The sequence below is a fragment of the Ips typographus genome, linkage group LG2, assembly GCF_016097725.1.
Source record: "Ips typographus isolate SLU linkage group LG2, UJ_Ityp_2.0, whole genome shotgun sequence".
NCBI classification, from domain to species: domain Eukaryota; kingdom Metazoa; phylum Arthropoda; class Insecta; order Coleoptera; family Curculionidae; genus Ips; species Ips typographus.
In genome coordinates, this window is record NC_138423.1 from 21,727,333 (window position 1) to 21,752,341 (window position 25,009).

A 25,009-nucleotide genomic window follows, 5' to 3' on the forward strand; every position below is an offset into this window, starting at 1 on the left:
TAATCTTGATTCAACTTCCTTGCTTTGGCTTGTTAAGTGTCAATAAACAATAATCACAAGCATTTCTTATTCACATAGCGTCCAGAAACGTACTGCCTTAATCATTAATAGCATTGTACCATCTTGCAGAAATTTAAATAAATGGCACTTCTGTTTTCTAGATTTAAAGGCTTACGTAACCCACAATTATGTATTCATATCGTAACCTTCCGAGATTTATTTATAAGTATGTTGCTTAGTACTTATTAACGGACAAAGGCAATACACTAAATATTACTGTAAATAAATTTTAATACAAAAATACAATTTCTACAACAGAAACACTTAAGGGGTGATCCTAGCAGGTACTTCAAAACAAATGGCGTCCTTTCCTGATGATGGATCAGTTAGGGACCAGTGGACCACAGTTTTGATCTGAAAAAAATAATTTAAACTTGCTATATCCATTAAAATTTAAACAAATTCTTGATATCAGTGTCATGGCTATCAAGTTCTACATTACTAAAATGAGTGCTGGTATAATTAAAATTATCTCATAAATAACCACCAGTAATTATTTTTCCATTTTAAGTTTAAGTCTATTAAAATGCAATTATCATAATTATATAGGTGATACAACCTAACTCTTTCAGTAAAATTGACTTAACTAACGTAAATACTAACCCTCGGGTAAATCTGCAGTACGTCGATGTTGTCTTTAAAGACGTAAGTTTTGCCTTTTTCAAAGTTACATCCAGCTTTGGTGGTACCGTCTTCTTCGTAGATTTTACTGCAAGCATCGGTACCATCCACTCCGACAAAAGGTAGCGGTACTCCCAGTACGTTGGCGTTTACCACTTGCTTCAGGCTGGTGAAAGGATGTTCTGTAATTTTCAAGTTTAAATGTTATCATTGTTTGTTCAAAGGGTAATTTGACTTACCCGGTTGAATTTTGAGGGTCAAAGGCACTTTGGTGTTCTTCTTCAGCTTACAGGGTGGCTTATCGCAGGCACCGATCGAAACCTTGTCGTTCAGTTCTGGTATGTTTGCTTGAAAAGAAACAAATCCATTGTACTACTTCTATTTACAGTCTGGTAACGAACGAAACGTTTTGCACTTTCGCATCGTAAATATTAAGGAAGTTGGTCATGCTATTTATAAAACTAAACATTGTCAATTTTACATTTTGATTGACCCTGTATTAGGCACTTATAAAAAATACGTCAATGGTAGTATTAATCATAAACTTAAGTTGTCTAAAAATGCACCTTTTATGACATCGAGAATCATTAATTAAACAGGTTTCTGAGAAGAAACAAATTGTAAACAACGACATGTTAATTGGATTAAAATGTTAATTCAAAGTGCAAATAAACGTAATATATTTTATTTATGAACATTACCAAAAGAGATTTTTGTGTTTTAAACTAGTTGAATAGTCATTATTACTGCCAACCTTTAAGACCACCCAACTTTGGTTAATTGATTTTTTGAAAATGATTATTGACCTACCTGTACGTGCTTAACATAATATTAATCATCATCAAAAAGCCATTAACGCAAAATAATTACTGCTATTACTAAAAAACAGTCTAGAGGACAAAAGTGAAAAAAACAGTTCTAGAAGAGCAAACCATTCTGATCTATAATAATCTTGAACAAAAAATTTATGAGCTATACCAATTTATTAAGGTAAAATCCCCAGTATATTCACTAATCTAGTGTATACAAAAAAATGTAATAAATTCTGTATAATCCTAGTAACTAACAAAAAATTAATCCACAATTTTCACAACAGCTTCTAGACAAAAAACGTGTTTTTTAGTGGCTGGGTCATTCAAAGCCCAATGGACCATTCCAGTCACCTGAAACTCTACAGTCACTTTTTTTATTTAAATTAACTTAAACTTACCTTAGGGAAAACAGGTAAAATGTTTAGATTGTTTATGTAAATGTACGATTTATCTTTAACAAATTTACAGTGATTTTTTGTTTTCTCATCCGCTTCATAGATATAATCACAAGCGCTGACTCCATCCACACCCAAAAAAGGTAAATTAATACCACTTAAGTTAATAGATACCTCTTGGATTAATTCTGTGATTGTAGAATCTGCAAATGTACTTTTAGGTAAGAACAAAGTAAGTGAGACTTAGTAAACTTTTACCTGCAGTAAACTTAAATTTAATTGGCAGTTGAGTTTTTCTCTTAGCATGACAAGGAGGATCATCACAACCTCTTATTATAACGTGTTTTTCCAAATTGGCAAAGTTTTCTGAAATTCGTTATACTGAAACGGTTCTAAAACAACTCCAACACTTACCACCAGGACATTGATTAACGTTGGTAGATAAGTTACCACCAATTAAACTAAAAAGAATCACCACAAACCATATGTACTCCATGATAAAAAAAGTTGTGGATGTACAAAATAAACTAAACGCTACTAAATATTCTACACACATTTATATGAATTAATGCATCTGTAATTAATTATATCTGAACATTTAAATTTAAATTTGTGTTTACTGGTTAGTATATGCGTCTATAGTCCACTACTATGTATGACCCCAAGTATTAAATGCATGACGTCAAACGACAGATTACTTCCATTCTTGGTACTTAAAATGCACAGTAAAATAATTAATATAATTTTTTACTTTTTTTATATTCAATGCTATACCTGAATTATTATACCTACTATTATCATTCAAAAAAGTAGTTAAGAGAGTTACTTTAATTTCCTATTTAGTTACAATGTAAAAACTGCTTTAGGACCAAAAAACACTATTATTTTAATTAGTTGCTAATTAGAACATGACCTAAATTACTATCTTTAACGTAATTATAACGCTAATAATTAGTAGTTCTAATGGAACCTATATTTAGGTTTCCATTAGCTATAATATTTTTTATAAATACTAACTTAATAACGATGCAATTCTTTGAAAAAAATAAACAGCCAAGAATAAAAAATGAACCAAAAATAAAAGCAGTTTTTTATTGTTACTTTGAAGGTTAATTTGTTACATTTCATGGCCATCACTGAAAAATTCCAGATGTGAAACCCATTGACTTTTTTTATAAGGATCCAAGAAAATAATTTTGTATATTCTCGAAACATAAACGACTCGAGTTTAGTGTTTAATTACATGTTAATTCCATAGGTATTTGTCAATTAATTTCTAAACAAAGTGCGTACGTGTAAAACACAGACTGGATGATTACTGATTGGACTTTATTATTGGTGTAATGGAATAGGTGTATTTGTATTTATATACTGGGTGTCCCAAGACGACCGCCATTTGCACCGTCGTACTTTTTTAAGCATTAAGTTAAGTGTGGTTTAGAGTGTGACTTTTTTCACCTGTACTGTCACAGTCTGACCCACACTTAAATTAAGCTCGGCTTACAAAACGACGGTGCAAACGGGGGTAAAGGATTAAAAGTACATTAAACTTTATTTGAATTGATATTGAATTGTTGTACAATTATTACAATTAAAAAACGAATTATTTTTGAATTTTGAGATTTTCGAATTTTTTCCGGAAAATTACCAAAAACTTTCTGAAAAATGTTGTATACCTCTCAACACTTTTCAAAAAAATGTGAATTTTGAAAAAAATATTCTTTATAAATTTACCCCTTCTGGACAACACATTCCTAAAAGCTTTAATCTTTCGGTATCGTGACATTTCTACTATATATGGTATACAGGGTGATCAAAAGACAAAAGTTTCAAGGGCTACAAATTGGTATATTGAACCACCCTGTAACTGTCAAAATAACAGAGATATGGGCTGTCACAGTAAAAACTGTCAAAATCAAACAACTTAGTTTTAACAGTAAATAACTTACTTATTCGACGTTTTAGGTGAAAACGCTATACAGGGTGGTCAAGAGAAAATTTCAACGGCTACAAACTGGTATATTGAACCACCCTAAAATGGTCAAAATAACCGAGTTATTGACAATACAATGGAGTAGTTTACAGGGTGATTCAATGAATTTTTAACATCCTTGTAACTTGTTTAATTTTCATTTTATAAAAAAAATACCAAATATGAATCTTGTAGATATTTGCATATACTTTATTCCTAGATAATCCATCAGTATACCGGGTGTCCCAAATTTGAGCAATAAACCAAACTTATAATTTTTTGAATCTACGTCAAATTCTAGGCCTACTTGATGTAAAACGTTTGTATTGATATTCAATTGTTTTTGTTCTAGCAGCCTTACTTTGACCACCCTCCTCGAAAGCAGAAATTCCCAATTTGAGCGAAATTTTGATGCAATTTTCCAGAAAATCGTCCATAACTCGCTTATTTGAAACACCCTGTAACACCGTATAACAAAAGAAAGCTATTGAACGGGGCTATCACGTGACGTTGAGCGGACACGACTATGTTGTCCCGTTTAGCCGCTAGAGGGCGTCAAAGTTGACTCTCGTTTTTTGCAGTTTTTGCTCAATATCTCAGGAACGTTTCAAGTGTTCTAAAATGTACTGTGACTTTAAAAAATTAAAAAATAGAACTGTCAAGAAAATTCAAGTAAAAAATTTTTATTTTCAAAATTAACCACGACTGCCTAAATACCTTCAAGTTAATGGTACAAAAATGTAAAAAACGAATTATTTTAGAATTTTCAGATTTTTAAATTTTTCCGGAAAATTACCGAACATTTTCTGGAAAATTTTAATTTTTCGGAAATTTTACATCCCTGGATTTATCCTGTTAACATCTGAAATTTGACAGTTGCAAATTTATTTATTTTAGGGCCACGTGACTGTTTTATTTAGTTTGAATTTTGACAGTTTAAATTGGCCGTTCCGCAACATTTTCAAGACAGCGTAATCGGTTTAGAGATGTTTCTTCATTAGCTTTAAGATAAAACTAAAATGTTAACAAAGTTTGATTATAGAAGCATTCCCCATTCTCTCATCACAATTTTGAAATTTACCTTCTTATTGTACGTTCATTTAAATTGCTTCAAGGTAGTGTCAAACAAAGCATTTAAACAATCCACTTTCTATGAAAATTGTCCTTAATTATAAGGTGTTCGAACAACTCGTAAACTTTTCCGATTAATATACCTAATAATTTATAAAACGTGTGTGTATTAACTAACTACTAAACTTAACAAAAACATAAATTATACCGCTAATTTATTCCGTTTGTCCCAAATGACCCATTTTTCTTATTTTAAATGGAAAATTCTATTTAAAATACTACTTTACCTTTACTTTTTCCCTAGAACAGTAAAATATACTAAATGAGTAATTGAGCTGGAAATTTTAAATTGCTTTTCCCAGGGACCCAATGCCAAATACTTTCTGTAATACTACGGAAAAAATAACAAAAAAGGTCAAAGTTTGATGATTAAATAATCCAATATTTACTATTATTATGTTCGTTCCTAACAACTTGAGTGGTCATTTTTGAGTAATTTGTGGCTTCCTAGAAATTTCGCCACCGAGTGGTTTCTTAAAAACAAATAAATAATACTAACATAGGTAAATCTTTTAAAGAGATCTTTTTAATAAATCTTTTTGCATTATAAATAGAACAACAACATTAACATTGCTTTTATTGTGTTGACGACCTTAAACATGTTAAAATTAATCTGAATGACTCAAAACATAAACAAAGAGTATATCGTGCAAATTTGCTGAAACCATGACATTGTTATTAAATTATTTAAAAATTACCGAATCAAGGTCGACCTTTATTATAGTTTGCTAAAGGTTTTAGAGGATGCTAAAATATTAAGGTTACTATGCAATTACTATCTCGTTTACGACAAAAAAAAATCAAGTATGTATTAGTGGTTTTATGCTTATATTTCAAATGCATAATTCCGACTTTGATCAAGGTTTCAATAATCACCTGATAAGTGATTGTACCATGGAAATGCCGTCACTCAAAAGAGGAAAATCCATTTCAGAATCCTGTTACTAATTTAAATGGAACTATAATTACATTTTATGTTAAATGACATTTTCACAAGTTAAGTGCATTTTCAGAATGTTTGCAGAAGGTAAATTAACGAGTCTTGTATGGACTTAAGTCAATGTGTAGTAGCGTTTATTTAATTGCTTCATACTCACGCTTGATATGCTAATAAATGCAAATAAAAAAAGATTTTTGTCCTAAAGGAATTGGTTTATTTAATGTTTATGTGCATTGCTTAACATGTCACACATTGAAGAATCATTAGTGCTAGTAACTTTCATATCAATTTCACCAACATATCGGTCACCTTCTGGTAAAAACTTTAAACTCTCTAAATTGGTTTTTTGTTACAATTAATAGTTAATATTTATTTTAATTGCATTTATAATTGAAACAGACTTTTTTTATTCAGTATAGAAAAAACCTATAAAATTAGTAAAAAAACACAACATACCTCCTGGACACTGATTGACCTGGGTGGCTGCACCAAGAGCGACCAGACCAACAAAAACTAAAAGACACTGCATTTTTGTTGTTCTCAAAAATAAAACGACGTTTCTTCAGTACTGGGTAGTACTAGACTAAACGCGGACTACTTTCCTTTAGCACCAGCACACTACAGGTTCAGGTACCTGAAGATCTTTCCGTCTGCGGTGGTACCCAGTAGGATTAACGTAAATATATATTTTATAATCACCCGTATATCCGTTCTGGCTTTATGCATATGTATAACGTGTTGCTAATGTGCGATGGTAGCAAAAAATTCGCCCATTAAATAATTATCATTGTTTTGGATAGTGACGTGGTTAAAATGTTATTCATTTGTTTCCTCAATAAATGGGAAGTAACGCGTTGCAATTTATTTTATTTAAATGCGACTTGATTTTACGGTCTTTACTTTTTTTCTAATTCAAATGCGTACAGTGTCAGTTCCGCAAGAATGATTTTAATCACAAAACCTTCAGATTTTATTCATTGTTGAATATGTAGGTACTGCTTAAATTACATGGTAACAAAAAATATATGCATTTAAATAAATATGATTTTATGCCACACAGATGTCTTCTCAAACATTAGAGACCAAAGGTAATTTTTGTACTTAAATGGTTTGATAAAATATTCAAAATTTTAGTTATTGATTAAACTTTCAACTATTGGTTCAACCAACATTGCAAAATTTACATACCATATATTAACCATATTTTTAAAAGGTGCTAAAACGTATATGAACAATGAGTATCAAAACAAATCAATTCAAGACACTCTATTTAAAAAAAAAGATTGTTTAACAGCAATTTGCAATAAAACTTTACAAGCCATGCAATAATTATTTGACAGCATTTTTGGCAGTTAATTTACAGTTATGTTGCGCTTTGGTAAATTATAGTAACTAATTACAACTTTAAAATCCCTGTACGTCTATTGATGGTCACTAAAACGTTTGTGCTAAAAAAGAGTCTTCAAACACGTTTTTATAGTATGTATACACAGTGTAGCAACAATTCCTTAATGCCTGTAAATTATTGGTTTGTAAAACATCACAATATTGGTGTCTCCAACACAATGTAGTCATTTTTTGACTTTGTATTAAACCGATAGGTTATTATAAACATAGCAACATAGCATAATTACAGGAATTGTCTTAGCATTACTGTAACACAAATTAAAACCTTTGTCATAAATAAAACAAATTATTAATATAATATATCTTGACATTTGGTGAACAAAATATGCTTCTGTATTAGAATCTACCATAGTTGATAAAAACAAATGTTTGATTATACCTATGTACTAATGCATTCTGTAGGTAGTACACTGATATGTAACTAATGTATTCTAGACGTTTATTTCGTATAAATAATCAAATATTTTTTTTATCAGGTATGGTAGATTCCTGTAGATTCATAAGTTTTAAGTTTTTCATAGTAATTCAGAAATCGTTTTATTCACCAAATGTCAAGATATTATAAATATAAATAATTTGTTGCATTTATGACAAAGGTTTAAAATTTTTTAAAGAATGAAAGTATAACAAACTTCTTACAGAAAATTTATTTTTATTTTTTATTTTCTACAAAACTTTACTGTTTAGCGTATTGTAAACAAAAATAATTCTGATTTATAACTTGGTAGTAATACTATACTATACATTATAAAAATGCTATTTTTGTTGTTTATTATGTGTTTGTATCAGCAGATAGTAAAACGGAAACTATTAAAAACTCTAGGCATGAAAATAATTACCATATAAAAATCATTTACCTTTTCTAGCTATCATGTGAATAAAATACACATTGTAAATGAACATATCATGTGACCAAACGAAACTGAAAAAGAACAATTTTTTTTATCGGAGTGCTGCACGAATATGAGTGTCTTTGTTTAGCTAGTGCAAATAAAGGGAGACGGAACGTCGCCTAGAACGGTCACAAATCTTGCGTCATAATTGCAGTGCGCATGGCCGCTGCGAGAAAACGTCAAACAAAACTCGCGTGGGCAGCCATTTTGATAAAGTGCAGTTTTTGGAGGTTTCTCCTAGTTTCCGATTTTCAAATTATGTATTGATAATAAAGTAACGTTTTTAAACAAGTTTGAGACACAGGTGAGTAGCTTTATTCATTTTTTGCACTGTGGTAGCGCCCATCATCCACTGAAACTGGTTTAAAATCCGTGTTCAACGACCTGCCGCCTTCAGTTCAGCTTGTTTGTAAACATTTTTTTTCTGGTGTTTTTGTGGTTTTTCCATTAATAGAAGGGCGTTAAACTCTAGTTTAGCGCTTAAAATTTTCAATATTACTTTAAGGTCCTCACTACAGCAAGTAGCTTTGTTAAATTAATGTGTAAATATGATGTTTGATAATGCCTACATTTGTGGCTTCCACACATTCCTTGCATTGTTGCCATCAAAGGGGTGAAGCCTAGGGATACAAAAATCAAAAAAAAAAACCACCTGCGCTGAGTTTCCATCAAACAGAAACTTTTTTCAAATCAATAATTCAGCACTGTATTCCATTTAATCATTTCCACTTTGTCCCAACAAATTTTAGGATTGAGGGTTGGCTATTTTTTCAAGTTTTTCCCAAGTTTGTCATTAAAAACTCAAGAAAATAAAAACTTACTTATTAAACATAATTGAGCCATTATGAAGCTCTGTACTAAGTTGAGCTTTACACTAGATGGATACATCATCATGTGGCTACGTAGTGAGAAAAAAAGCAAGAGGAAGTTGTCCTTCAAGACTAGAAAAGTGACCAAGAAGCTTTGGCCAATTAAGAGTCGGACTTCAGTCTTGGAAGTTGGTAATAAGGAGTCTGAGGAGAAGCCCGTGGCAGTTGTAGAAGCTGAGCAGGTATGTGTTTGTGTTATTCTGTTTGTTTGTCCTCCCTTGAGTGACAAATAAAAATTTAAAGTATTGTGTTCTGTAATTAAAACCTTTCAATGATGCAATGTTGTTCATAAATTGCTTTTAATATGTGTGCAGTCTTTTTAGCACTCAGCAACAGTTAACAGTTTTGAATTGAATTTCTGAACTGCTTTCAGCAAGGGAGTAGTATCAGAGTATCAGAAACAATACATAAGCCTTGTTCTGTGTTTATACATATGAATTTTGAGGGTATTTTATCATTTGAGGTAAAGGAATTATAATTTGGTTGTGATTTACAAAATAGTGCGTGATTTTTGGCACAGTTTGTATAGTTTGAGGTTCTAATGACCATAAACTTAGCCATAAACAGAAAAGCAAATTCCCTGGAATATTCACAGAATACACCACTAAGTTAATATTGCATCTGCAAGATGAATTTTTGGTTTAGTAGTTATAGTACATATTCTAAGATATGACTCTCAGTTTTTTTAATTTTGTCTCATATTTCTCTAAAAACCTCAATAAAGCCTCCAATAGCCAATCATGAATTTTATTTGAATGTTAGGGCCAAAAACAGAACCTGAGATTCCATAGCCTTATGATTTCTCAAAGCAGATTGCAAAATGACTGTCTTAAGTATGAAAACATGCAGGATATCCTTTCAAAATCATAAGGTTATCTGATAGTTGATTAAACTCCTTCTTGGCTGAATATTTGTAAGAAATACTGTACTTTCTGCTTTACAAAGTGTTAATGTTGATTTTTTGTAGTGTTTTTAGAAATGTCCTTTTTAATATATGGTTAACTGATTTTAATGACTAATTTCTTATTCCAAATTTTGAGACAAAACCAAAAAAAGATATTATTCACATACCTTATAGTGCACCACTTGCACATGTGACATTTTTAGACCTAAGTAAAAGTAACTTAAAGAAATCAAGTGTTCACCACTTTATCTGTCACAGTCAATCATCACATCTTTAGATTTTTGCACTTAGACAGTTTTGCAAAAATATCTTCAAATATCCTACCTAACTCAAAATCTAAAAATCCTCCTATGTTAACATGTTTTTTTACTTTAGAAATGGTCAAAAATATTGTAGGCTCAAAAATAAATCTTTGAAAGTGAAAACACTGTGTGTAAAATGTTAACATCATATAATTTCTACTTTTTTGCATCTTCAAGTTACTTACCTACCACTTGTCTTGTTGCATGTAGAAGAGTTCTTGAAATTAGTTAATAACTAATCATATTCACTCACACTACTTCTTAGAACACATTATTTAATTCCAAGTACATGTTTGGTTTTTTTTAAAGTTTTTCTATCAATACTTATTTACATCCGCAAAATTCTACAATTCGGCTTAAAAATTAATTCTAGGTGGCTGATGAAGAAAGCAAGGAAAACTACCAAGCTCAAGTAGTGCCTGAAATCTATGATCCACCAAATGATAGCAAAATAGTTTCAAATGTAACTAATATTGTTACTGTAGATAATGAGGATAGTATTGCTACCACCAATAAATTTTATCAGTTTTACGCTGCAACCAGTTCGTTTCAAACTGAATGCGGCTCTGTTTTTGATGGTAGTGGATTGCCAAAGGAAATGGAGTATAGGTATGGCAGAAAAATACTGTGTATAGAATTCTTTACATGTGCAGCTTTATTGCAGTTCTATTCAGCTAGACTCCAACACAAACATAATGTCGTGTTCTTCGGTTAACTTTTCCGCTGAAGAATACGCTAGTAAAATGCAGTTTAACATTACGGAGAAAAAAAGCTGCGAGTACCAAAAGTTTAGCCTGTATTCTGACAAAATGTGCGAGAGCATGTACTACGATTACTCGCCGTTACGAACCGATTATCCGGAGTTGCAAATCGACATTTCGGATTTCAGTAATGTGAATCCACAAGATTTTACCAACATGCTGGATGAGGAAATGTCTAAAGATGTTAATGCTGGTGAGTAAGCGTCAAACTAGCAAGTTTCAGTCAAGTGTATATGTGTTGAATATTTAGGTTTAGTCTATGACTATGCATACAATTACAACATACAAGAAGCTAACAATATGATAGCCAGCATTGCTTCGCAAGAACATGTACGTTTAGATGCTCAGCCAGAGCACGTTGAAGTCGTAGAAGACACTTGGGAAGCGTTTGATCCTTACTTATTCATCAAACATTTGCCTCCTTTAACTTTCGATATGAGATCAAAGTGTCCAGCGTTGCCACTTAAAACTCGCTCAAGTCCGGAGTTTAGTTTGGTTGGTGCTCATTGACGGCTATTTAACGATTTAAAATTAATTCTGAGTGTTTTTTTAAGGTTTTGGATCTTGATGAAACCTTAGTGCATTGCAGTCTTCAGGAGCTCAGTGATGCCAGTTTTCACTTTCCAGTACTCTTTCAAGAGTGTTCTTACACCGTTTACGTGCGAACCAGACCTTATTTCAGGGAGTTTATGGAGAAAGTGTCACAGATGTTTGAAGTGATTTTGTTCACCGCTTCAAAGCGTGTCTACGCTGATAAGTTGCTAAACCTGCTTGATCCTGAGAGGAAATGGATTAAGTATAGGCTGTTTAGAGAACATTGTGTCTACGTCAACGGAAATTACATCAAAGATTTGACTATTTTGGGGAGAGACTTGTCCAAGACGATCATTGTAGACAATTCACCGCAAGCTTTTGGATATCACGTGAGTCTTTTAAAGTTTTGTTTTGTGGTAAAGGTAAAGTAACTTTTGGTTTGGTTTTTAACAGCTAAACAATGGAATTCCTATTGAGAGTTGGTTTATGGACCGTACCGACTCAGAACTTATGAAATTACTGCCCTTTTTGGAGGATTTAGTACAGATGGTAAGTCACTCTTGGATTTCTAGTGTTTTTACTGAAATATTATGAATTTTTACAGAAAGAAGACGTTCGACCGCACATCCGGAATAAGTTTAAGCTGTTTAGCTACCTCCCGCCAGACTAAGTAAGTTAGTTCAAACAAACCGACAATCTACGTAATATTTACAGCTATATAATCTTTAATATTTTTCTTAAAGTACTGACTAACTGCAATACCCAACTTGTTCAGTTGCGACGCGCAGTTGTAAATAAAAGTATTTATGAATCAAAATTTTATTTTGAAGAGACGTCCACTTTTTTTCAATTGTCACGGTTACCAGAAATTAAATTTTTTTGAGTGTTAAAATGGAAATTATAGAAATAATTTAACTTTTAAGTTTTGGGAGGGAAACCTAAAAAACGTAATTAGTTGTTTGCACAAGGAAATTGAGAACAGTAACCCTTCAAGCTGTATTTTTATAGAAGTTATAGTTTTTAATTTCGGTGACAATGTAGAGGGTAGTCAGGTTACTTAAATTGTTTTAATTGTTGATTTTTGCGAGCTGTCCATTTTTTATAAAAGATTTTGTACAGGTTTGGGGTTAAAGAAAAGCAGGATTTATACAAGGTCTTGTTTGACATTTCTGTTTGAATAAACTTAAACTGTTGTTTGAAATCTTGCAATAAGACCAAAAGACAAAAAAAAATGCGAAAAATGACGTTAGACCAAATTTTTATTTTTTGAGTTGTTAGAAAGAGAAAAAAATACCTTTTATTTGTCAAAAGAATTATTAAAATTGGGAATCAATTTGAAGAAACAGCCCCCTGAAAAAAGAACAAACACTGATGCTGTACAAATTAAAGTAATCTTTCTACAAAATGACAATTGAACAAGTGGATTTGCGAAAATTGTTGATATTTCTGTTTTACCATTTATTAAGTCAAAAATGGACAATCCATTCCATAGCAATTACCCCGCTAGAACTAGATTTAATTGGGAATACTCCCAAGTGCAATATATCTTAAAATGAACAGCCCTTGTGATTGTGAAGGTTGTTTTTTTGAAACCAGAAGCGAGTTACCAGTTTAATCGGTAAACTTCTTGGCCTGTGTATAAAAATTAATTTTGTACTTTTTAATTTTGATTGAATTTGATTGATACTGTTTTGTACATAATACTAGTTATATTACATATTGTTGGTCAGTATTTTAAAGCAGGAGTGAGACGCAATTAAGTGCTATACGGGAAACGTTTGGACAAGTGCAATTAGTTTGGAAATTTGTGATTGATTAAATAAGTCGAATAGCACTTTTATTGCGCCAAAGTGAGGTTAAAAAAACCTTGTATATAGGGATCAAATTTACATTACAACATAAATTAGTTAGCAATTTCTTGCCATGGTGTTTCAAGGCGTGAAATAGATCTCGGCCTTTGAAATAATGCTAAATTTATATAGATAGAATAGTGGCAATATAACCAGCACAAAAGTTTTGTTACTAACTAGAAAATCGTGCATTATATCTTCGTGTTGCGTGTTTTTATATTTTATAATAATACTGCATTGTATTGCGCCCAAGTGGCAAGCATTGCCTGTAGCAAATATCAAAGAAATAAGAGACGACTTAACAATATAGCAGAAAGGTAAATATTTTACATGTGACAAATAGGGTTTTTTTAAAGCATTTGCAGATTAAAATTTGTGATCTAATTCCAGACATGCGTGTTTTATCACCTGCTTGACGTCATTCTCAAAGGGTAAAATTTTTACTGTATAGGATGTCCCACGACTAAAGACATCGATCATTTATTATAAAATAAACTATATGTATAATAGGAAAGTTTTGAAAATTTGAAAACATGTAAGTAGCCTCCAGTTATACCGGAATTAAGTACCAATATCCTGTATGTTATTATATTTTTAAATACTTTTACTTATGCTTATCTGCAACCGTTTTCGAAATATTGACGTTTGAAAAATGGCATTTTTAGATTTTGGAGTGTCATAACTCCTAGAATAAAGATCCTAAACAGAAACTTATATTAACTTTCTAGATCTATCATCTGATAAAATTTTAAATAATTGAAACCTGTCAATTTTTTTAATATGACCACAATAGATCAGAAAGTTGAGATTAAGAAACATGCAAACCCTTTTGCTCTATCTCATTTGGGTTAGGATCTATGACATTTCAAAATCTCAAAACTGTAATTTTTCAAACGTTAATATCTCGAAAACCGTTGCACATAGATAGGTTTTGATACATGAAAACTTGGTGACTCCTTCCAGTAAAAGTAAAAAGTGTCAAAATATTTTAGTTGGATTAGGCATACTGACTTTACCACATCTTCAAAACTTTCCTATCGGTAGTTTTTCTAATATGGATCGATTTCTTTCGTTGTGGGACACCCTGTAAATGTATTAAATTGTTACGTCATCACATTTTACTTTGATGTTTGCCAACCTTTAATAATTATTGAAATATTTATTTACTTACCGACCAGGTATTAACCATTGTGATTCCAATTCGTTTATTTATTTCGCGTTTTCATATTATGTTTAGTTTAATAAGTTGGGAAAAAAATTTAGATAATTTTCAGCCGCGTCACATTGTTTTATTGTTTTGTTGTTGCCGTTCAACGTTAAGCTAGCAGAAGCTATTTTTAAGCAATATTTTGTTGGTAATAATTATCCTTTATTTGTGTACTTATAGATTGACTTGTGGTAATCAGGATTATGCTCACATATGCTCATCTCTCAAAATTTAGTAATTATTCTAATGTTATTGAAACGTTTGTAAAAAGATAATGTGGTGCATAAATAATTCTGTGATAGGATCTATTAAATTATTGTTTTTAATTTAATAGTTAAGTACCAATCTAGTTATCACATAAACTGATCTCCAATAAAAACGAAAAAAAAAAACAACTTCAAGCAATTTTCCTTTCATAAACACTTTCATACATATGAGTTAACTTTAACCTAAGGATACATCCAATTTTGCTTCAAGTTTGGAAAAGTGACCCTAAAGTAATTTGAGTACAATCTCCTCATTACCACAAGGCTTATCATTACTATTTACTTGATATCGCATTTCGTTTTAGTTCTAAGTAAATTATTTTCACCTTTCCATTATTGCAATATATCTAGTAAGTTCAGGAATTTAAAAAAATGTTGATTTTACTTTCCTATTCTGATAGACAGTTTATGCTTTAATTTATGTAGTTATTTAATAAGTAATTTTAGTGTTAAAATCACTGGTGCTGCCTATTCCTGAACTTACTTTTAAGAACTATTAGATTAGGTTTTTTGTTATAATGGCTATGATTTTCGACAATCAGTCGTTTTACTTTGAAAATGTTTTCTTTTTTAATTGTGTTGATTGTTACTATGTCAGTGATTTTGTTTTTAAATGTTAATTTTGTAGAATCATTATTTTTAAATTAGTTTCTAAATATATCAAAAGTATTACTCCAAATCTGTTGTTTCTTTGGATTTAACGACAGTCATCTCTATTTATTCCATTCCATCATACTCACACTTTATAAGTACAGGAACTAATCAATTTTTAATAAATTTATTTAGACAAAAAGTCGAATTTTAACATATACATATATCGGCAATGATTTAAACACATACTTTAAAATTTTATGTGTATAAAATGAACTATCATTATACTTATAATGTATACATACAGTAATATCAGCTAACATACCAACGATTCAACTAAAGTTGGGGTGACAATCACTTTTTTAAAATGTACATGTACACTGAGAAAAAAATTGCAGCAAGGCCACTGAAAAACGTATAATACACTTCTTCGCATATAATATGTGATGAAGTACACAACACTCTGCCATGAAAAAAAAACCTAACAATTATTGTCCATACATTAATTAATATATCGCGACATGAGACATCAATAATACTACATCCTGTATATATTATAGAAGAGAAAATAAAACAATTGTGGAAAGTGACTGGTAAATTTACAATATTTACATGGTAATCGAGTTTTCGATTCAACAAAATTGAGGTACACACGTACAAACTTAATTCTTAGATAATACGCTTAATATACTGAAAATAATTTTTTGATTTGTGGTGGTATTTTACAGTTTTTACAATAAACCTTAAAGCTACAACAATAATAAATTAAACTCCTTTTCGTTTGATTCTTTTTGATTTTCAAGCTGTTTTGTATAAAAATTTTTGGACGGTCAAACTTATTATAATTTAAAATAACCATGGAAATTAACTTCAAACGTCGGATAATCACAGATTGAAAATTTGAAGCCATTTTGTCTAATAATGTTTAATAACACTTCAGAAGTGTTTTACCTCGTCAATAGCAACAGCAGGTGGAAAGTGTTATAAATTAAGGATTTAAACGTCCTGTGTAATGTTCTATTAAATATTAGCATTTTTTAAGGTTTAAATTTAGCTGAAGGTAATGGAACTGTTAGGTTATGGTTATTAGGATTATCTAATTTAAATTTTTGAGCTTCAGGTTTTGAGCTTTACTTTTTTAAAGTGAGCTACTTTTGTATCAAATTACTAAGTTGCTTGAGCAGTCAATATGAAATTCATTATTGCTTTATGACAAATTTATACATAGTTTTCTTTCTCTCTTTCGGATTTTATAACTGGTTCTTCTGGTTTTAAACATTGAATTGAACAGACCTGCACACGTTAAAATTTTCAGTTTTTTTATTTTTTAATCTGCATTTCGACGAGGAAAACGCTTGAAATCCTTAAAAAGAACATTACAATATTTACAGCCAAACGAAAAGTTAAACTTTAAATTTACTTCACTAACAAATCGGAAACAAATCCGCAGTAAAAATTACGTTTCAAGCGTCGTAAAATATATTTTATTATAGGCAGTATCGTAACAATTCACTTAAACGTTAAAACTCCCGATTATACACGATTCACTAATAAAAATATTTTTATGACCAATTTTTTTAGGGTTTAATTGAAAAGTTTCACAGCTATAAAAGTTCTTATTTACAGGCGAATTCTGTTTAGAAATTCGGATTTTTAATGAGAACGGTTGTTTGTTTTTAATTCTTGCGTTCCTGAGAGAAGTGTTTAATTGCATAATGGAAAATCTTGTTTAATTCATTTGTGAAGTTTGTAACCATTCAAATACAACTATGAGAACTTTATGTTTGTATGTATAGTCGTTCAACTGCTTAGCTTTGTGGTTTGCTAATAATTAGACTCTTTAATGAAAGCTTAAGTGTGGTTTCGACTGTGTGTTACTTTGCTACTTCTCAACTGGCATAATGGCGTTACTTACGGATTTTTATGTAGTTTACACTGTTATGGGACTTGAATTGTTGGGTTATTGCTGATAATTAAAATATTCTGACTCTGTGTAAAAATATTAAAAAGGTCAGCTCACTAGAGAGTACACATAAAAATCACCACATAATTAAAGTTTTTACATCAGCAATAAGTCCAGTTTTTGAAGTCATGCATCAAAGAAAGCAAGAACAAAAACAATCGCCGTTGTTTTTTCAACTTAACTGAAACCAGGACGCACTAAAAATTGTCTTAAAAAATAACTGACATAAATTTACAACAACAAAATGTACATTTAATCCACTTACAAGTATACCAGTTCTTCTTCGGACGAATTATTATAATATAATAATTAAATAGGTCAAAATCTGGTCGCCGTTACTGGTCGCGGTAGCGTTGACGTCACCGAAGGTGTCCTGCTTGTGCCGGTCATGTCCTTCAAAGAGGACAAAGCCTGTTTACGAAAGAAGACAGTGAAGTTGCATCAAATAAGTTAAGGAGGTCACTTACACTTCCAGTTCCCAGTAACGGCGTTTCGGAACTGATTGAGCCGTCATGAAGCAATTGGTCGTCGCGAATCTGCCGCGTCATATAAGCAGGCAAATGGGGATGGTGCAAAGTTTGAAAACCACCAGGATGAGGCATCCCCTGGGGTATCCGCTTCATATCCAATTGGGCGTAAACTGTTGGTTCTGGACGTCGCACCATGTTCAGTGCTATTGATGGTGGATGAGGGCTGTAGACCACGTGGGGTGGCATTTGTTGGGTGGATATTGACAATTCGGCGTAAGTTAACTCTCCAGGTTGGTTCTGAAACTACGCTTAATAAACATCATTAATCTTCTGATAATGGGTAATCAAAATTACCATTGTTTTACTGGCATAACCACCACCACCATTTTTAGTTTGATTGTTGGGACTTTGCAGTCGGCTGTACACCCTTACAGAGGGTGCATTATTCAGTCTTTCAAACGCCCTTTCTTCGTCCTGGTACTCATCGTCTGCGTTGTTCTGAGGAATAATGTCAGGGTTCTTCTCCTCCAAGCTGTCAACGCTGTCGTTCATATCTTTGTTTAGCGGCTCAGTACTGGCCTGCAAACATTCTAGTTAGTATGTTATGACATTAAGGTCAAAAAAGTAAAACCTTGTCACTGTTACTGCCGGCTACACAACGTCGTCCAGTTGAGGACAAACCCCCGTCGTCGTAGTCTTTGTCGTCCCGATCACCACCACCTCGAAGACGGATCACCACCACAATGATGATGGCGACTAGTATGAGGGCGGCTACTACTCCAATTAGAGCGCCCAGAAGAGGGGTGATTTGTAACAGTACTGGAGTGGCAGCTGAAATTCAGTTGGTTTGTCGTAAATTAAGTCATTATTTGAATCAGTAGAATTTAGTTGCTAGAGTTTGGAATGAATGTTTTTAAGCCCTGTAGCCTTAGAATGAATCTATGACAGGAATTTTCAAGATAACTGGACATAATGTACACGGAAAAGTAACCGAGTTTTGGTTTGAGAGGAATAAAGTGCCTCCGAATTTCGTTAATTTTATTAATAATTCAGTGCTGTTGTTGAGAAGTTCTGGATCCAAATATTCCCAATAATGATTTGTAGAGCCAAATCAGAAATGTTCTTGTAGAAGAATTAGTTAGGGAAACTTAATTATGATAATAGTGTGTATGTTAGTTAACTACCAACGGAGTGTCCATTATTATGACAATTTCAAAAATTAGTCACCTTCCTCCTATAAAAACTTCGAATACTGGGTAACTTAATATTCCTGAAATTGAAAATCACAGAAACTGTGAACCATGTGAAGAAATTCTCAGCAAAATTCAAGATGATGAAGAATTACAAAATCCCACTGGTTTGACGGCTCAGTCAAGGAAAATCCTCCATAAGTCCAAAAACTGGAAATACTACACTACGTGAAATAGTGGCAAATGAGGCATATATCACCCTGTATACATGCCTATTTTATAAATATTTTTGTTATAGCAGCTTGGTTGACCCTGTGTCTCATAAATAAGAAAAATAAGGTGCGTTTTAAAATAGTGAGTTGTTTAGGTTAGTTCAAATATCAAAATCTAGTGAGTTTCTTTAGTTTTGTTAGTGAACAAATCCCAGAAATGCATTTTCCAAACCATCCTACACCATCAAATTTGCCCAACTAACTCTTACCCCTATTCTGGACCATTCTGTGAGCGGGAACGTAAATAATTGAGGCGTCACTAGCCAGAGAATTTGCCCCTATTGTCCGGACAAACAACATGAGATCGTTATGCCCTAAAGGCAATTCCATAAAACTCAAATCACTGGGATCCTCGGACGTGGTAGTACCAATTAGGATCCTGGTGTTAGCGTCGTAGACTTGCATCAAATACATTGCGCCCTCTATTGTTTGGACAGTTTTACAACTTAGTCTTACTACCCTTGCCAGTTGCTGGGTTACGGTACAGTTTACTGGTGGTTTTGGTTTGGCTACCATTGCCAATTTTGCTGTGAATTTTTTTTTAGTCAGTACTAGTTTATGTACATTTTATTATTAGTTGGAAAAGTGTAGCATAATTCAATTATTAGAGAACAGAATAAAAGTCAACTCTGTAACTGTTATACAACTAGACTGTCACAGCAGACACCACTTTGACGGGCGCTATTACTAAAAATTTTTTTTACACAAACTCTACAAGGTGGACAAATAAAGTTTACTTTTAGGTACAATTTGTTAAAAAAGTTCACCTTGTAACTGTCATACAACCAGACTTATGGTGAGTCAATGCAGGTAGTGCTTTTTGGTGTTATTTGACATATTCTTGACAGGCTCTGCCAGGAAACATTTTTTTCGCACAAACTGTACAGGCTGGAATAATAAAGCATTTTTGGTAGGAGAATTAGTGGACAAGTAAGCAGAAGTAACAAAAGCGTAATAGCTCAGAGACAAATAGAACAAAACTAAAGTGTATTTGTATAACAAGTCATTGAATCAAGGAGGTAATACATTAGTTTTGCACTAAATAATCGAACACGTCCTAATGCAACAATCTAATACACGGTGTTCCTAGACATTTCATTAAATGTCCCCTCAATTCGAAAATTCCTATTTTAATTCTGTTTCACTTAAAATTATATCAATTTGGCTTTGATTAGTTCTGGTTTAATATTGATCTAACCTAACCTAACGTGTGTGATCAAAAAGAAAAATATATACCTATAAGTAATAAGGAAATACATTTTTTTCTATGCCCTTACATAGTTCCACTACTGCTTTTCCTTGAACAATCACAAATTGGCATTTTAAACTTGAAGGTATAGATAAAAGTAACAATAACACAAGTGATTAAACTTGACAGTAGCAAGTCAATTTTACCTTTACAAAAAAAAATGACATTCACTCCAAGAGCATCGCAAAGCGAGCGTAAAAGGTCCCTCCCTCAACACGTAATCGCTTTAAAACAATCTGTAGAGAAACCCAACCAACAGTCCAGTGCCCATGAACTTACAGACCAAGAAACTCAGACCAACTTAGGTCTAGGAGTGAAACCCAAAGTGCAAGACGAGTTTCGCAATCTTTTGCTGGAGTTTGCCATCAATTGCCTTTTGGATCAGCCTCGTGATGTGGTGAACTACGCTGCAGACTATTTTATCTCGATGCAAGAGCACCGACATACTTTATTGGTTAAAGAGTATGAGGAGGCTCAACAAAATGAGGCACCACCCTTAGTGATGGAGGAATCTTCGACCGCAGTCTCTGGAGTTGGAGGAGTGGCAGAAAGTAAAGATAGTAAAACTGAAACTATTGAGAGTGAGAAAGAGCTGGTGGTTGAGGAAGTGGGGTCCCAATTGGGGGTTGACGCTGGCACCATGACTCAAAGGAACAAATCTGTTTAAAAATTGTGACTCATCAAACAAATAAAATATTACAAACTTATACATCTTAGTTTGCTACTCACCTGTATGTTTCTCTGCTCCTTTCAATGTAGAAGCTGACAAGTGCAATACAGGACTTCTTCCTTTACTGTTAACTGAGTAGACACCGATATCAAAGTCAGCTCCACTTTCCAAACCAGTCACCACAAACATGGGTTCCGTGGACGACATGTTTTTCACAAATCTCTTCTGCGAGCTTTCAAACACCTCAATAACGAAAGTTTGAGGCAGACCTCCGTCATAGCCTTCGTAACAATCGATGATGATGGAATCAGTGGTTTGATTGGAAATCGAGCAGTTTGACAGTGAATCCGGTTTACCTATAAAATTTCCCCCGTTCTAGACTTTATAGTGGGATTACTTGCAAGTAATACTATACCTGCAGGTGTGATGAAGAAGACGCAAGGTTCTTTCTGTCTGCCAATTTCGTTTTCGGCCCAACAGAGTAACGTACCGTAGTCCCTTTCGTTCATTGGCACGAATTTGGCAGTGCTTGTAGTTTTTCCTTGGGTGATCTGTGATTACGTTAATTAAAAAAATGTGAAAATAGTGACTTTCATTAGCAAACCTTTTCAGGTGGTATATCAAAAACATCAGCAGTGTTGTTGAACTTCCAAGTAAACTCTAAATCAGTAGGATTCGCTTGTACCTCGCAAAGTATTTTAGCTTCTTCATGTCTGGCTACGCCATATATTTTAGGTGGTCCAGGTTTACAGACTGGAACATCTGAAATATATTTACGGTGAGCTTTAACAATAACAAATTTTCAGGCTAACCAATAAGCAGAAATTACATGTTCATATAGATATTCTTTCAAGAAATGTTATCCAATTTTCCATTGGAAAATTCTTACTATTACAGTTTTTAGACTAATCAGGATGGTGTTACAATGAGTCCAGCAAGACTGGAAATGAATGATGAAAGTCATAAATTTGTTTAAAACATTGTTTCTTGCGTAATTTAAGCAAAGCTTTACGTAACTAATAAAATCAGTGAAATTTGCACTTAAAATTCGTGTTACTATCAAATTGTTATGTTGGACAATTTATTCCTAATTTTGATATGATTGTTTGGCAATTTAGTATCGTTAAATTCCAGTCTCAGCGGTAGAAACTTAATAATCCAGCATTCACAAGCCAATTGGGGACTTTCCCCTCTATATCGGTAGCATAACTGGGTGATTGATAGGAACCAGGGGAACGCGGTAAATGGTGTCCCGGGACAAGTTTACCCCTTTATCTTTGATTGCCGCAAACATTGACAACATTGCTCTCTTTTTGTGGAGTTAATTTATCGCTTTACAGTGGGGAACTAGGGAAAAAAACTATATCTCAGGAAACTTTTGAACGATATATTACGTCACCGTGCTCGTCTTTACCGACACGATTTTGGCTCCAATTTGAATATCAAAAACGGCATAAATAATGTATATCGGTAGGAAAAACAAATTAAAAGCCTCAAACACGACATCCAGGATGGGAATATGGATGATTCACGTGGCACTCGGTGGCGCCGACTTTAAGTTTACGACTTTCGGAAGTCGACATCTGAAACTATCAAGGAGCTCGATATAGAACACGCTCTAGAAAGTGGAATGTAAATTTGATGGGCAATTTTTCAATATTTTTGATATACAACCTTTTTCCTGTCGTATTGATTCTCAAACATTTAAAGTGCAACGAACGAGCCTTCAGTCAATTTTTCAACTTTCAAAGAAGAATCGTCGTTGTCAGTTTATAAGTGTGTATAAGAGATAACTGGTCACCAAAAAATAAATAAGTAAAACACAAAATTCAACTTAACTTTATCAAAGTGGAAAATGTATCACTATCCTGACTGAAACGTTAAGAATAATATTAATTCGTGTATTTGGACAATAAATTGCTAAAAAAGTAAAAATTTACAGGTTCCATTTGAAATAAGTAGATTATATGACTTATTACTTGAATAATTTTTACGTAAACAATCCTCATCCACCAGTCAATTTTTTTTTTAGTTAATGGAGTCAACTCTGTATATTACAAAAAATAAACATGTAAGTAAAGTGCCATCTTTAATCATTAGTGGAAGTATTGTTTAAAGTTATCAGGCAAAATTAAGTGTGTGGGTTATATTCACATACTACAATTAAATCTTTATTTTAAGCAGATTTAATTAACCAAATCATATTTTGTTTGCATTTGGAGAATCTTGCAATTTGTTAGTAGTTTAAAAATTCTTAACTATTTAGTTCACCATCCCATATTATTAGAACATAAGGATTCACATAAAATTGTTGTGAAAACACAAACACACACACAAGTATTCAGAGCGATAAAGGTTACGAGTTTTCAAACATTACATAATTTTTTAAACTTAATAATTTTTTAACTACTAATAATGTTTTTTTACTATCTTTGTCGGATCATTAATAAAATATACTGTTGATTAGAGAGAAATGGTGCGAACAATAGAAATTCAGATCAGATTTATAAAAGCACATTTTTACTTTACTTTACCTGTCAAATTTTCCTGGTAAAGTTAAAATATTTACTTTACCGGTAATTTACCCATCACTACAAATTTTTCTAGTTATCATGTTGCTACTATTATTTAGTGCTCTTCTACTATTTGTTTGTTCAGATCTTCACTTTAAAGGAGTTTCTTCACTTTAAAAATGTACGAAATTTGATGAATTATATTGTTCAACAATTTGATTTTCAACCGAGCACATCTAGGAACTTTTCGTATTATACAACGCGAACGACCAACTTCTTGAAGTAAGACTTTAACTTAGTTAAGGGTTTTTCTGGTTAATGAGAAAAAGAAGCAGCCTCTTACTCGTTGTCGGCCAGAGGCGTATGTTCAAGATGAGCTCCGAAACTAAGTTAATATGCACCGAAATGGCTAGATTCTCATTGCCGAGAACTAACTTAATTTCATTTGAACCTTTCGCTTCTTTCAGTTTCGCATTCTACTTTCTAAAGCGTTCCTCTTGGACGATAAAAATAAAGCTTCGCAGGCTCTTTGTAATGCAGAATTACGGGTTTTTAGCTTTTAGTGCCTGCGACGTATTAACCCTAATCTTGTTGCTCTTTTTCGCTCTCCTATTTTCTGGAAGAATCCAGTTTTAACACTGTTATGTTTCTACCTGAAAATTAGATTTAAATAGTTTTTTTCCACATAAAATGTAAATGCAATTTCGTTTGGTCAAATTGCGTTTCTTTGAGGTGTAATTTAATAATGAATCGAATTGTTTGAACCGGTCATCAATAGGGTGGTTAGAGGCCACTTCATTTTCCGGACACCGCGTTTAATTAATTTTCAATTCGTTTTTAGTTGCGCAAATGGCCTGTTTGTAACATATTATAAACAACAAAGTCAAAGGGGCGCGAGGGCCCTTCAAAATTTCAATTATGGCCCCTCATTTTCGCGGGTATTGGCATTTCGACGGGTGCGGAATTTTCTACCAGGAGGTCGCGATTTATCGCTTAATTTCTGCGAACTCCAGGGAGCTACTTTAATCTTTCCAACAGCTTAGAAATATTACACCGCTTTGATTGATGGGCCTTAGGGCTGTGTTTTTCATTGTTTAATGGCGTAGTGTTTTTTGTGGAAGCTGGGGTTTTTACACCCCGAATCTGTAGTAAAAACTCTATTAATTT

General features: G+C 32.6%; 4 protein-coding genes across 11 annotated transcripts in view; 1 reads left to right on the forward strand and 3 right to left on the reverse strand.

The window, feature by feature from the left end:
* Positions 1 to 273: 273 nt before the first annotated feature.
* On the reverse strand, positions 274 to 6,638 carry LOC145725666 (NPC intracellular cholesterol transporter 2 homolog a-like). The gene is made up of 4 exons (XM_081974504.1): positions 6,388 to 6,638; positions 921 to 1,028; positions 664 to 863; positions 274 to 414 (listed from the first exon to the last, which is right to left on the reverse strand). The coding sequence occupies exons 1-4, from the start codon at positions 6,458 to 6,460 to the stop codon at positions 325 to 327; spliced, it is 471 nt and encodes a 156-aa protein (XP_081830630.1). The 5' UTR covers positions 6,461 to 6,638; the 3' UTR covers positions 274 to 324.
* Positions 1,598 to 2,457, reverse strand: LOC145725664 (NPC intracellular cholesterol transporter 2 homolog a-like). The gene is made up of 4 exons (XM_081974502.1): positions 2,303 to 2,457; positions 2,147 to 2,254; positions 1,892 to 2,091; positions 1,598 to 1,844 (listed from the first exon to the last, which is right to left on the reverse strand). Exons 1-4 carry the CDS (start codon positions 2,442 to 2,444, stop codon positions 1,755 to 1,757), a joined length of 540 nt encoding a protein of 179 aa, XP_081830628.1. The 5' UTR covers positions 2,445 to 2,457; the 3' UTR covers positions 1,598 to 1,754.
* Positions 6,639 to 8,377: 1,739 nt separating the features above from the next.
* On the forward strand, positions 8,378 to 18,973 carry LOC145725687 (uncharacterized). 5 transcript variants are annotated; one of them, XR_014177373.1, is made up of 10 exons: positions 8,378 to 8,535; positions 9,110 to 9,282; positions 10,680 to 10,915; positions 10,971 to 11,260; positions 11,318 to 11,562; positions 11,622 to 11,990; positions 12,055 to 12,150; positions 12,206 to 12,271; positions 17,796 to 18,288; positions 18,341 to 18,973. XR_014177373.1 is itself a non-coding variant. In XM_081974532.1 (9 exons), the coding sequence occupies exons 2-8, from the start codon at positions 9,124 to 9,126 to the stop codon at positions 12,269 to 12,271; spliced, it is 1,461 nt and encodes a 486-aa protein (XP_081830658.1). In that variant the 5' UTR covers positions 8,378 to 8,535; positions 9,110 to 9,123; the 3' UTR covers positions 17,796 to 18,973. The 5 variants fall into 5 exon arrangements, 3 of the variants coding, with proteins under 3 accessions (XP_081830658.1, XP_081830659.1, XP_081830657.1); XR_014177374.1 differs by having other exon boundaries at positions 17,796 to 18,221; XM_081974532.1 differs by having other exon boundaries at positions 17,796 to 18,973.
* The window catches only part of LOC145725686 (nephrin-like), a 226,191-nt gene continuing 216,868 nt past the window's right edge, over positions 15,687 to 25,009 (reverse strand). For 2 of the 4 annotated variants that reach the window (XM_081974526.1, XM_081974529.1), the window contains exons 10-17: positions 21,934 to 22,091; positions 21,745 to 21,880; positions 21,389 to 21,685; positions 19,620 to 19,937; positions 18,580 to 18,779; positions 18,303 to 18,527; positions 17,946 to 18,251; positions 15,687 to 17,889 (exon numbers count right to left, since the gene is read on the reverse strand). In XM_081974526.1, the coding sequence (XP_081830652.1) occupies positions 17,797 to 17,889; positions 17,946 to 18,251; positions 18,303 to 18,527; positions 18,580 to 18,779; positions 19,620 to 19,937; positions 21,389 to 21,685; positions 21,745 to 21,880; positions 21,934 to 22,091 (1,733 nt within the window). In that variant the 3' untranslated portion in view covers positions 15,687 to 17,796. The remainder of the gene's footprint in view (positions 17,890 to 17,945; positions 18,252 to 18,302; positions 18,528 to 18,579; positions 18,780 to 19,619; positions 19,938 to 21,388; positions 21,686 to 21,744; positions 21,881 to 21,933; positions 22,092 to 25,009) is intronic. The other 2 variants (XM_081974527.1, XM_081974530.1) reach the window with 2 other exon arrangements.